Below are 12,455 nucleotides of genomic sequence, written 5' to 3'. Positions count from 1 at the left end.
AGGCCCAGCGGCAATGGACCCTACATCACCTTCCCCAACTCCAACAAAATTCAACTTTGGCTGGACCCCATCCCATTCCACAGAGAAGCCGGCAGGTCCGGCAGGCCAACCACTTAACACGCCAGGCCCAGCGGCAGTCGACTCGGAGCGCACACCATCTTCCCCAGCTCCCACAACATTCAATTTTGGCTGGACTCGGTCCATTGCCACAGAGAAGCCGCCGGTTCAGGCATCTCAACCGTTCAACTTCGGATGAGTGTGGAGAGTGAGATTCTACCCTCACTGCACTCGCCGCAGGATGTCCGGCGCACCCGCCGTAGCGGTTCCAACACTCCCGACAATGGAGTGCCAGTGTCGGTAATCCCTCTCAAGAGACCCATGTCTCCGCCGCTGCCCTAACTCCTCCTCAGGCACCGGCGGCCGAACATCCAGCCAAGTTCAACTTTGGCTGGAAACAGCCACCTTCAACAACAGCGGCTGTTGCTACCCATGTTGGGTTTGACCATAATAATAAACGTAAGTCGCTCATCTATATGCATGAGTTATCCGAAGATTAACCACAATTCTAGCATTCCAGTTCGGTTGTAAGGTCCCACCAGCAAAGGTAGGGGAATGGACACCGGCGCCTATTACAGCCGCCGTGCCACAAGCAGCACCGGTGCCGATGGCAATACCGGCGCCTAACATAGCCGCTGTGCCAGAGGCAGCACCGGCTCCCGAGTCAGACCCTTACACGCCAAAGGCCTTGCCGAACTGGGAGGGTGGTTTCCCCGCTGCCAAACGACGGAAACTCAATCCCGCCAGTCAAGTGACCCGCCAAGACACCATCGGACGCCTTATCGGCGAGCTGAGAAGGCTGCCATTGACATTGTGAAACGGCTCAATGGGGATGAATGTAAGTCCCGCAACTGACATGACTCTTCCAACTGTACTGACTTATTTACAGTTGATCGACTCGCCCAAACAATGCTGGGTAGCCTCATTAGGCCCGGCGATGATGTCCGAGATCCCATGCCGGCAGATGTCTTGACAGCAACCGCGCTGTATTATTGGCGTTCTGTGAGTCCAGAGATCGGTTGACTAGGATCTTCAAAGATCTTATCACCCTTCATCATGCATCTGAGCACCACATACGCCAGCTTTCGTTTATGGACTGTCTCGCAAATGAGGTTGAGACAGCAGAGAGGACCGCGGTAGTCAGTAGTACATACAGTATATCTTTCAATTAGTCACGGCTATTTCTTGAGTACCACCAATGTTATGTTAACGGCACATTGCCAATGAGTTATACCGATGTGCACCGGCGGACAGTGTGCTTTGTATTTCATGCCGGCGTATCCTACAGATGTAATATGACATAATGATTACTTCCTGCCACGCTTGGCCCTTGAAGCTTCCGGCACAGTGGTTTTACTCCTGGTTCGCTTTGCCGGCGTGTCACTCACGGCGTGAGTGCCACGGCGTTTCAAGTTCTTGGGAGGCTCATTTGATGTATATGCGACCTCCTTGCTTCTAGTTCCAGGCACTAAAGATGTGGCCGGCGCCTTCAATGGTATTCCCTGTGACTTGAGAGGCTGTCCGGAGGGAATAGAACCTTTCATCGGAGGATTCAAAACCCCGCCGACCTTGGCGACAACTTGTCTGGTATCCCAGCATGAACCTGCAGCCCACTTCTTCTTGGTCGGCAAGGCGACCTTTGGGGGCGGCGAAATCTCGGGCTCTCCACCGGTGGATGGTGCTTCCTCATCTTCACTGGATGGACTAACACCATCCTCTCCAAGATCACTGTCCAACTCGGTCCTCCAAATTGCTATCCTCCACCACACAGCGGCGGTTAGCTTTAGGGTTGGCTTTGCCCTTACCCTTCCCTATGCTCTGCTTTGTGGCATTGGCATGGTGGGCACTGAGTGGCCACAAGTCTGCCTCTTGCATCTCACCATCGAAATCTTTCCAGGCCTTGAATGAGAAGGCCGGTTGCATGTCGTTTTTCTGGCAGTCAAACCAGAAATCTAGTATGGTGGTGGCATCTGCTTTATCCATCTTGGATGGCTCCTTGAGCTGCATGCTGCCGGCCAATGGGCGCCGTCAAAGAACGCCCATGGGTCATGGATTACATCCCCACATGGCACCACCACTTTCAGGTTTTCTTCGCCAGAGCACATTCCTGTTAAGAATCAGAATGATATACAATCTGACAGAGCAAAACAAAGTACTATAGAGCTTCATCAAGAAAGACCAAATCATGTGCTGTTGTTTGGCTCATTTCCAACCCGTTGTGTCGGGCAGAATCAGGCACCCATTAGCATCTTCATCAAGTTCAACTAATTTCTTGGCGACTTGTTTCTTTGATTTCACTATCTGGGGTTCCCCATCGTCCTCGCCATCTAAACATTCATTTGTCTCAGTATGCTCGCCAGTAAGACATTCACATGGCCTCACCAAATTGCTCCCCCACATATTCCACCCATTCAGGCATGATAATGCCGTCCCAATCCCTTGTCTTGATAAAGCTCTCCCCATCCCTGAACTGTTCATTGAAGTCGTGGCTACAGTCACTGTTGAATAAATCACCAATTGATCGGAGATGACACTCACCCTCCCAACATAAGCTTGCCTTGGCTGTCCTTCCAAGCGGATAGGATGCAGACCCTCATTCCGGCTTTCTTGAATATTTCAGTCGCGAAATGCTCGATCATGTCGGCGCCCTTGCTCTCAGCGACCTCGGCCTGAATATCTGGCAGCACCGCTTCGTTGTTCCACTTCTCTGCCATGGCCTCTGCTTCCTCTCTCTCCTCTGCTGACAAACAATTAATGACTGTCTTTGCTGCCTTCGGCCACTTGGTAATTATCCCCTCGCTTCCAGCCATCTCTCCTGTCCTTTCACAGACTTCCAGTCTTCTAGGTGGGCTCTGAGGACCAACACTTCAGCCTTCTGCAAGCAAACCTTTTTTTGTGGAACCACGATAGGAGATTCACTTCTTGGCATATTGTGTTATAAAGGATGGTGATGGTGAATCTTTCCAGACTCAACAACAGTTGGTTGACTTGTCATTGGTGTTCCATGGTTTTGTTCTGTTCTGCTCAGTTCATTCACGCTATATTACAGTTCATATCATGGATATATAGTGGATATGATTGCTGTGTTCTGCTCGGTTTGGCTTATATTATAATTCTTATTATGTACTTGTAACCAATGGTGATTAATTGATATGACCATGTTGCATCGGTCAATTGAAACTTGTCATTCTTACAGATTCTTATACAGTACTGGGCTCAACAAATGGGAGGTTCTAAACTACAAGAGTGGACTCCAAAATGTAAGTATGCAGTGGTGGAATGGCAGAGAACATATAGGACAAGAAAGGTGGTCAGCAAATGGGTGGAGAGACCTATCATTAGTAGATCGGTTCCAGCAACCCCTACTAAGTCTCCCTCAAAGCAGGAATCTTATGGTATGCTTTACCATAGGGGAGATGACTTTTCAGGCGACCTTGGTGATCACATGGTGACTCCACTGCACCTGCCAAAGTCCCTGGTGAACCATCCACCGATATCACCTCTATTTCACCACTGATCTGTATTCAGAGTCAAAATGACTATATACATCAATGGGTCCCAAAGACCAAAGCATATCTTGACATACTCCTTGAAAGATAAGTTCCATCAGATAGGTCATGTATCATCTGTGGGACAGATGGTGTCTATAAATGCCATGGATGCTTCAGTGAGCCTCTCTTTTGCACAAGTTGTTGCAGAACCCAGCACCAGAGGCTTTCCTTTCATCGGGTTAGCCAATGGACAGGCTTGTTCTTTGAGGAAAGTTGCTTGGTCAAGAGTGGGATGGTGATCTGGCTTGGACATGAAGGAAATGCATGCCCATGGGATGATGATGTAGGGGAATCAGCTCTGTTCACTACAGGGGAAGGAGATTCCAATGATACGGATGCCGAGAGCACATTGAATGAACCAAATGCTGAGCAGAGCACAAAGGAGGCCCATGACCTACCAACTGGTGTGCTGTTCATTAAGAACAACAAGGCCATGATAACAATAGTTGACAAGTCCGGAGTACATACCCACATCATCAAGTATTGCACATGCCCAGAGGCCGACACCGCTGATATACAGTTGTTTAACATGGGTTTGTTTCTGGCGTCATTCATAGAACCAAAGACAGCATTTACCTTCGATGTCTTGAATGACTTCTCACTCGACAACCTGGAGTGCGGGACTTTGGCGATGAATTATTACAGCAAGTTAAGGAGGATGACCACAAGTGTCTTTCCTCACTTGGTGCTGGTGAGCTTTGTGGTGCACCATCTGCCATTTCATTAATTGTCATAAAGGACCATTACTGGGAGCTCATGAGGGTGGCAAGACAATGGCAGAAGTTGAAGCTCCTGAAGTGGAATGGCTTCGGCCATGAGGAAAAGGAAGTGAGACCTGGCAATCTAGCCCTCTTTTTTCCGGCATGTCCTCAGCTGGGAATTAATGTCACATTGCCTGCCAGAGGCACCACTGAGGACATCAATGCTAACAATGGATCTGGTCAAGAGACTCTGAGTTTGTTATACATAAGATCGCTTGTCATGGACAGAAACTTCAAAGCCAAGCATCTTCATGCCACAAATCCCGCCGATGAAGTGTCTCTCATGAATGGTCGTGGCTTCATGGTCGGCAATGCCTTGTACAAGGAGCATTTGGCCATTGCCAAGGATGCCATGCAACGCTCAGAGTGCAACAACCACCACGCAGTAAATTTGGCAAATGCATCTCATCACAGATTGGAGGCCACCAGCATCGGCAGATGCGCATCTGCGAGGCATGGCTGTTTTGTCCCGCACGCCATGGTAGATTTTCAGAAGGGAGAAAGATGTGTACAATCACTCAGACTGTGTGCGTTATCGCCAACCATCAACAGACAGATGAATATGGATTATGCGCTGTGCGAGGCGTTGAAACTCAACACCAAGGGCATCCGCTGTGTATTGACCTTCTATGATGTGAACTGTCAGTATCATAAGCACCTCCAGGACCGCATCACCGACAGTCCATTGCTGAAGATGCATGATGAGCTGGAAATCACCCCCGGTATTGGACTTTGGCATATCCATGGCCATCAAGACAGCTGCTATGTCAGATATGCTTCCAATTTCATACAAGGCGCAGCCAGGATCGATGGCAAGATCATAGAGACATTATGGGTGCTGTTAAATATAATCTCACTGGCAGCCTGTGGCATGGGAACTCCTCACCGAAAAGAATGCCTGGATTACCAAATGAATGATTGCAACTTCATGAAAATGATCAGAATGAGTGGGTGTCTCATTTATTCTGTGCATGAATCTGACAGCAGAGACCATACAGGCAAATTGCTTTGCCAAAAATACAAGGAAGCTATGAAAGGGGTCGCCGACAGCAACATGGCATTTGAGCGGCCTTGATGAGAGTGCCTGATGCCGATAAAGTCAAAGATTGGGAGGCCCAAGAGAGGTTGGCACATGAACAGTGGCGCCATGATCCAATAGCAATGGACATTTATGAAGTTCAACTGCAGCAAAGGTATGTAGACTTCTTGTACGGACAGTCAGTTCTGATTCTTGCACAGCGCTGACCAGAAAACAGCAAGAGTTAAGGTTGTTAACTGGCACAAGGCCGGCGGCTTGGCGAGGTGTGCCGGAGAGGTGCAGGCAACAGTGGCTGGCAGAGGGCCTTGCTATCGAGGAAGCCCAGGTCACGCTGCAGATGGATATGAGAAAGCTCAGACATCAGGCAACAGATACTCAGTGATTGGCTGATTGGTCACCGACGTGATACCCTGCAATGGGATATCGATCGCTGGACGGCGGCCAGAGCAATAATTCTCAGCGAGGACTTAGGCGACAATGACATGCAGATCATGCAACCAGATCTGTTAATACTTCAAGAAGACGCTGAAGAAGATATGGACACCAAGCTTAGAGCGTTTGAGCCAGAAAAGGGGGTGATTCCTTTGCCTTCCAATTTGGGGCTAGAGAAATGTGCGGCCCTCAGCATTGCTGATATTGCCGATCAGGAACTCACGCTCTGGCAAGGTCAGGCGAATGATGCCCTGCACCACATCAGGGTGCATTTGGCTGACAAGGTGGTCATTTTCCGGAAGACTGTCAGAGTAGCAAAATCACAAGTGTTGTCTACCAGAGCTTGGGCTCAAGTTCATTCAGTGGACAGGGCGGTCAGCATCAATGCAAGTATCTATTCAAAATGCCGATCGCAATTGTGCAGACTCAGCACAGATGATGCACTGCTCAAGAGATACCAACTGTTGACAAGGGAGCATCTCAAGGTCAGTACTGCCATCGCCGATCCAAATTCAAGAGGGCAGAGGAACAATGTGTTAGCTTGGTTTTGGTCTTTGGATGTCGAAGGGGACTCCGATAGCAGTGACTGGCTGAATGAGTGTGAGCAGGTCACCGATACTCCGTGGAAGCGGCGCTTATAACGCCGATGTTGCAGTTTACCGTGTTCACTGGCTTCGTGCCAAGGCTATGAGAGGACCGATGGGCAGAAGAGTTGTTGCTTGTTCAGCATGAAATGGATTGGACATGTAACTTTTTGCTTCGGAAGGCCGATGAATGGATCCAGTCTCAGGTGCCATCTCGAAGCTAGCCCAGAAGCATGGACATGTGGCATACTCGGAGAGGCAGTGCAAAATCTATCAGCGTCTGTTCGGAGAGGCGAGAGATTCATTCAACCGGGCGAATGGCTGCATGGCCGCCGGTGTAACACACTAGTATAGTGAACGGCAAAGGCTGCTTCAATATATGCTCGATTAGTTTACTGTCAGCCGAAGCACACAGGATGATACCCATCGGCGTGGCCGGAGGTTCGTCGGCAATGGTAGCCAATCTATGTCCACGATCAGGGCATGTCCGGCAGCACTGCTATCAGCTGTCTGAAAAGTTGCCGGAAAGTGGTCAAGCAGCATTGCAGTTGCCTTCCTGCCAGGTCTCCTGCGTGAATATTAAGTCCAGGACCATGTGAGCCAGTAACTTAACTGAGATTGGTCAGGCTGGCGGTATATCGCTGGAGCACACTGCCATTGTTTTGTCCTGCCCGGCGATGTCGCTTCGCAGGATTGTGCAACTTCGGCAATGATGAGGATTGACCGCCATGCCTACAAGTTGTTATAGATGAAATGAGACCGGTATGGCCAGTTGTTGATTTGCATGCATGAGCCATTGAACCGGCATTCCTGTCAAGACAGCCATAGGTTGGAATCTCTAACTATTACTACATGGAGCACATTCAAGCTAACTACTCAAACCGGCTGTTTATTCCTGTCACCTCTCTTTTCAAATACTTCACTAGTTTGTCGGACGCCGTGATGGCTTGCAGTACATCATCCCCTAATGCCGTGTCCAATCTCAGCATAGTGGCTGCCACCATCTTCGCCTCTAGAACCTTGTCTTCCAACATCTTTAAAAGATATTCACCTTCTTCCCTAGCCTCAGCGCGGATGGTGGCTAGCTGTTGAGCAATTGGTGTTGACATTGCTTGAACCAGTGTCGCCGGTGTGACTAAGGCGTCTCCCTCAAACTGCAACCGGTGTTTGTTAGTTGTCATCCATGCGAAGTCAATGACTCACCATTTGCACAAAATGTGCTGTGACACATTCCTTCACCTCATGGCCGTCCGGATAGGTTGTCAAGAACCTTCGATCCAGCTTGATGGTCGCAAGGTCCGTCCACCAAGCATGGCGATACTCCCGGACGCGGCGGCCCTTAGTCCATGGCCCGGATGGCGAAACCGGCAAACTGAGGAATGTGTCATACACCTCCGCATAATCTTTCAGCATGTTGAGCTGTTTCATTGACAGCACGCCGACCATGTGACGGAGGTGCTTTGAAAGTGGCGGGTTGAAAGACAACCCGGCGCAAAATGCCATTCAAGGGAGTGTGTAAGCCTGGAAGTTCAATTGACCTCTGTGCAAAATAGGACAAGTTGAACTTACTTCAATGTCCCAATTCAGATATTCGCCGATCGTCCAGCGATATTGTGAGCTTTGTTTTCTCAAGCTCAATGCGAATGGTGAGCAGGCGGGATCCAGCATGCTCGAAAATTTGTGTGAAATCCTTCAAGGTAAATTCTAAGTCTTGTTGGGAAGACATGGGTGGGAGAATGAATTTTGACCTCGCAATGTGTACAAAACAGGGTTTAAATAGATTAATGGGTCGGGATTTGAATTCTCATGGCGGGTATCTTTGATTGGCACTTGGCCACATCCTTGGAGATCCACAAATTCATTGTGCAGCATGCTACTAATGGTGAACGGTCACCGCACATTGAGTGTAAACAGTGGTCTTTGTGGAGAAGGTCTTGTACAATTGAATGTACGGTACCTGTGGGCGGACAATGGGAAAATGACATAATCAACCGCCACTGTGGCCAAATGAAATTTGTATATATTACGTTGTGTTCTGTTTGTCGCCGTTCCTCATCTTACTACTACCACCATGTCTCCAACAACCCGCATAGCCACCGCTAACCAATCTTTCCGCGATCTGTCGGATAAGATTGAACATATCCTTGGGCAAGCCTGCCAGTTGCAGCCCAAGGATTCGAACCATATCTCACTTGCCACCAACATGGCGCAGGCAATAGTAAGTTTCTCTTTGCTTGTGTGGCGTGTCTCATTGCTCTTTAGACTGAGGTCTTCATGACACATGGCGCTTTGGTGACAGTCTTGTCACCATTAATCCTGTCGGCCGCTGCCGAATTGCAGGAGCACGTGGACGGCGACAACTCCGGCATCAGCAGCCCGCCTGTGTGGACACAGATCGGAGGGGATGATTGCCGAACTCAAGGCCATCCCCTCTTCCCCGCCACACTCCATTATGGAAGTGAGTCTCGGTCGCCGTCCCCTCAAGCCGGCGCCTCAAAAGCTCCCGCCTTGCCTGCCAAAGAACGGGGGCGAGGAACTCAGCGTGGCAAGCGTCCCCGGGCCTCTAGCGCCCGTAGCCGAAGCCGCCCGGCAATCTCCAAGAAGCAGCGCGGCAAGTCCAGGGCTATCATCACGACCGATGATGAGCTTGATGAGGACTCTGACGAGGTGGCCCCACCGCCAACTAAAGTAAGTTTCTAACTTTTTACGCGTGAGCTTCGATTGATGGTACCTCTAGCCCAAAGTTGCAGACCCACCATCTCGCAAATCCGACCGGTATGTAGAGGTCACTACCGAGGACGAGATGGACGCCGATGAAGAGCGCGTTATCACGGTCGCGCCGAAGATGGGCGCTAAGAAAGTAAGTTGGATCATATTGTTGTCGCCTTATCTGACTCCCCATCGGCACAGATTACGAACTTTTCAGGTGCCATCTTGACGGAAGATGAGTTCGCCGATACTTTGGCGCCCACATGGGCTCCTCGCTGTGGCCAATGTGTGGCCCGCGATCTCATCTGCCGTCAGGGCTTCAACAAGAATAACGGCCGGACATTGAAGGTTTGTGCGCTGTGCAGCCGCCTCAAGATTCGTTGCGGTGGGAAAGGCTCCAACCCTCCCTCAGCCAAAGGCAAGTCCTTGGCTGCCCGCCAAGCGCGTTCTCAGTCCCGGCGCCGCCCTTCGCCGATACAAGGTAAGATGATTGCTACAGCGCTGAAGACATACTAACTCCCAATCTAGAAGATCCAGCTCCAGACGCCAGCCCATTGGTCGAGGAAGAGCTGGTGCCTCCTGCAACACCGGCGGTTGCCAATCCCGAGTCGTCCCAAACGCTGGACGATCCCAAGGCCGCCGGCCCATCATCCATCTTGCCGCCATCCTGTGTCGCCCATGACCAGGAAATGGAAGCGCTGAAGCTGGAAGTTGCCAGGCTTCATTCGACCGTCGAAGTCCTGGTAGCGCAGGTGGTGGCAGGCGACCAGCTGCAACAAGCTGCGTACACGCGCTTGGATGCGCAAGACAACCGCACTGATCTGCTCGCCGGCAAGATCGCCGACATTCACCGCCTCGTCAATCCACCTTCCTCGGCGCCCCCCACAGATATCGCCGCTGATGAGTCTGATGAGTTGGCTGCTGGTCCAGCCAATGACGAGGATTCGGCATGCTTGCCAATCGCCATCAAGACTCCTGAGGCGGAGGACTCTAATGTTTCTGGTGAGCCGGCAATGTAATTGCACAATGCCAGCGTAAATATATCATGTAATGTACAATACAATATATACCCACTGTAGTTTAGTGTGGATAACAATTTTGTGTCCCAACAATTGTAAATATACCTGTGAATATGGATATCTGCCCACATCACCATGCTTGATTCACCGGCATTGTGACTGGCCGGTCATGTCCTGCCGGCGAGATTAGCTGTCAGCAACATGTTCATTTCTCGCCTGTTAATTATGCTTGGTCACCGTGTTTGATCGGCATTGTGAGTAGCCGTGCATGTGCTACCGGCGAGATCAGCCGACAGCAGCATGTTCATTTCTCTACTGTTCAATTGTGCTTGGCTGCCGTGTTTCATCGGCATTGTGAGTAGCCGTGCATATGCTACCGGCGAGATCAGCCGACAGCAGCATGTTCATTTCTCGACTGTTCAATTGTGCTTGGCTGCCATGTTTCATCGGCATTGTGAATTGCCGTACATGTCTCGCCGGCGAGACCAGCCGACAGCAGCATTTTCATTCCTCGCCTGTTCAACTATGCTTGGCCGCCGCGTACACTGTGATGCAATGAAAATTAAGCATGATATCGCCGCTATTCTGTTGGATTTACTGTCACATTTGCCGGCGTCACGGATTCGATTGTATCTCTACTCATTAGCATTAGAAGGCCATGGTTACACCCCTGCTCATCAATTTCGGGATATGGTGTCACATGGGCCCACCCGCGTCTGTTGTGTACCTCGCATAGGCCAACTCTATCGATCTGGCGTGCATCAGCCCACTCCTGACCCCAGAATACACCGCCGGGGCCCACCGGTATGCAGGGGAGCATCTGTATGAGCCCATGCGTATGAAGGGATGGAATGGGCCCACTCGCTAGCGACAGCACATCTGCCGGGCCAACCCCTAGTGTCCACGCGATCCACTAGGCCTGTCCGCCTATCCCGTTGACTGAGATCGGGCCCAGCTCATGTAACAGCTAACCGGCAGGCCCACGTTTTAGCAGCGTGATGTATTGGCCCGGCCCACCCGTATCATCTTTGCAGTTTCCCAGGCCTGCTCGCCTGTCCAGGTAAATGCCGTTGAGCCCAGCCCATCTGTCACATCACAGGCGGGCCCACCCATGGGCATATTGAAATTGGCTCAGCCAGCCCTACAAACCATGGAACTGGCCCGGGCCCACCCTTCCATGGCGTGGAAGAGAAATGGGCCCAACCCACTTATCAGCTGATGGCAGGCCCACGCTACATGGACATACATTCTGCGGGCTCGGCCATTGCGATGCAACACCTCGTGGGCCCACCCGATCGTTAGAATTGATATGTGGGCCCACACGTATGACAGGCCAGCACATCAGGAGCACCCGCCGGACAACATCGCCGATGCACGGTGACATTTCCAATAACTCGCTGGTTGTTAATTGTGATCTAGTTGTGATTCGCACCACTGTTCACCTGGTTAAAAAATACCCAATCGCCGGCGGTTGTGCTCAATCTAATTTTAGCAATAATTCCTGCTCGCCGTTTTTAATGAATCTATCATATTGGGCGCCAGTGTAATTCATCGCCGGTTGCGATGATGATAATTGCGCCAGATTTGACATATCATTCTCGCCTGCCGGTGATGACATGCATGATCCTGGCGGTTGCACATCTTATTTGCATTCGCCGGTGCAACTTGTGTTGTTCGCCGCCCCGTATTGCGCCGGTGATCCTGTAGACAGACCTGAAATACATGGGCCCACTCGAAACTCTAGGGGAAATACCTTTCCAGTGTACTATGGGCCCACCTCTAATACAATGTATGCCCATATAGACTCATGTGGGCCCACTGCAACATTTCAATGAATATGTGCAGTAGGCCTACTCATAATCATGGGTTACATGGCATACACAGGCCCACTCGAACACAATGACATACCATGATAAGGTGGGCCCATGGTGGGCTGGCCCATGTCACTCGGAAGAAATGTCAAGGTGGGCTGACCATGTTTACAGGGTTAGGTCACTGAAGGGGCTCCAAAATGGTCCGCTACAACTCAGCCATCGTCGCTTCACAAGCGCTTAGCGTCATAGTCGCGCATCCATTCGTCTGAAACCAGGTGTCCTGTTAGCTCATTAACTGATACTGTGCCGACTGTGACACGTTTGGTGGTGGTGAGGTCGCGGAATTGCTTGCGGAGATTGGGCGATATTGCGAATAGTTCCCTTGTCGAAATACTTAAATTGGTATCCAGCAGGCACTCGAGGATGCGCTTATCAGTGTCCTTGTCCTCTAAGCCATGAGAGTACCAATATGATGCCGTTTTTGCTGAA

The 12,455-nt window shown here is 50.6% G+C and overlaps 5 protein-coding genes across 5 annotated transcripts; 3 read left to right on the top strand and 2 right to left on the bottom strand.

The window, feature by feature from the left end:
• Positions 1-13: 13 nt before the first annotated feature.
• Positions 14-1,965, top strand: HD556DRAFT_1309240 (uncharacterized protein; the record flags this gene model as incomplete). The annotated part of the gene is made up of 8 exons (XM_041300254.1): positions 14-223; positions 321-516; positions 570-803; positions 848-895; positions 947-1,059; positions 1,140-1,196; positions 1,394-1,448; positions 1,523-1,965. The coding sequence occupies 8 exons, from the start codon at positions 14-16 to the stop codon at positions 1,963-1,965; spliced, it is 1,356 nt and encodes a 451-aa protein (XP_041159290.1).
• Positions 1,966-2,259: 294 nt separating this feature from the next.
• On the bottom strand, positions 2,260-2,867 carry HD556DRAFT_1309239 (uncharacterized protein; the record flags this gene model as incomplete). Its single annotated transcript, XM_041300253.1, has 3 exons — positions 2,260-2,384; positions 2,440-2,555; positions 2,596-2,867. 3 exons carry the CDS (start codon positions 2,865-2,867, stop codon positions 2,260-2,262), a joined length of 513 nt encoding a protein of 170 aa, XP_041159289.1.
• A 973-nt stretch (positions 2,868-3,840) lies between these two features.
• HD556DRAFT_1309238 (uncharacterized protein) lies at positions 3,841-6,773 on the top strand (the record flags this gene model as incomplete). The annotated part of the gene is made up of 7 exons (XM_041300252.1): positions 3,841-4,141; positions 4,166-4,299; positions 4,347-5,316; positions 5,469-5,562; positions 5,609-5,671; positions 5,788-6,440; positions 6,631-6,773. The coding sequence occupies 7 exons, from the start codon at positions 3,841-3,843 to the stop codon at positions 6,771-6,773; spliced, it is 2,358 nt and encodes a 785-aa protein (XP_041159288.1).
• A 523-nt stretch (positions 6,774-7,296) lies between these two features.
• Positions 7,297-8,092, bottom strand: HD556DRAFT_1309237 (uncharacterized protein; the record flags this gene model as incomplete). The annotated part of the gene is made up of 3 exons (XM_041300251.1): positions 7,297-7,578; positions 7,628-7,882; positions 7,994-8,092. 3 exons carry the CDS (start codon positions 8,090-8,092, stop codon positions 7,297-7,299), a joined length of 636 nt encoding a protein of 211 aa, XP_041159287.1.
• A 403-nt stretch (positions 8,093-8,495) lies between these two features.
• Positions 8,496-10,152, top strand: HD556DRAFT_1444386 (uncharacterized protein; the record flags this gene model as incomplete). Its single annotated transcript, XM_041306777.1, has 5 exons — positions 8,496-8,642; positions 8,687-9,112; positions 9,162-9,284; positions 9,335-9,614; positions 9,662-10,152. The coding sequence occupies 5 exons, from the start codon at positions 8,496-8,498 to the stop codon at positions 10,150-10,152; spliced, it is 1,467 nt and encodes a 488-aa protein (XP_041159286.1).
• Positions 10,153-12,455: the final 2,303 nt, after the last annotated feature.

Source organism: Suillus plorans (genome assembly GCF_016647745.1).
Source record: "Suillus plorans strain S12 chromosome Unknown HD556scaffold_35, whole genome shotgun sequence".
Taxonomy (NCBI): Eukaryota; Fungi; Basidiomycota; class Agaricomycetes; order Boletales; family Suillaceae; genus Suillus; species Suillus plorans.
Note: the sequence above shows the minus strand (reverse complement) of the source record. Positions and strands in the feature narration are given on the sequence as shown.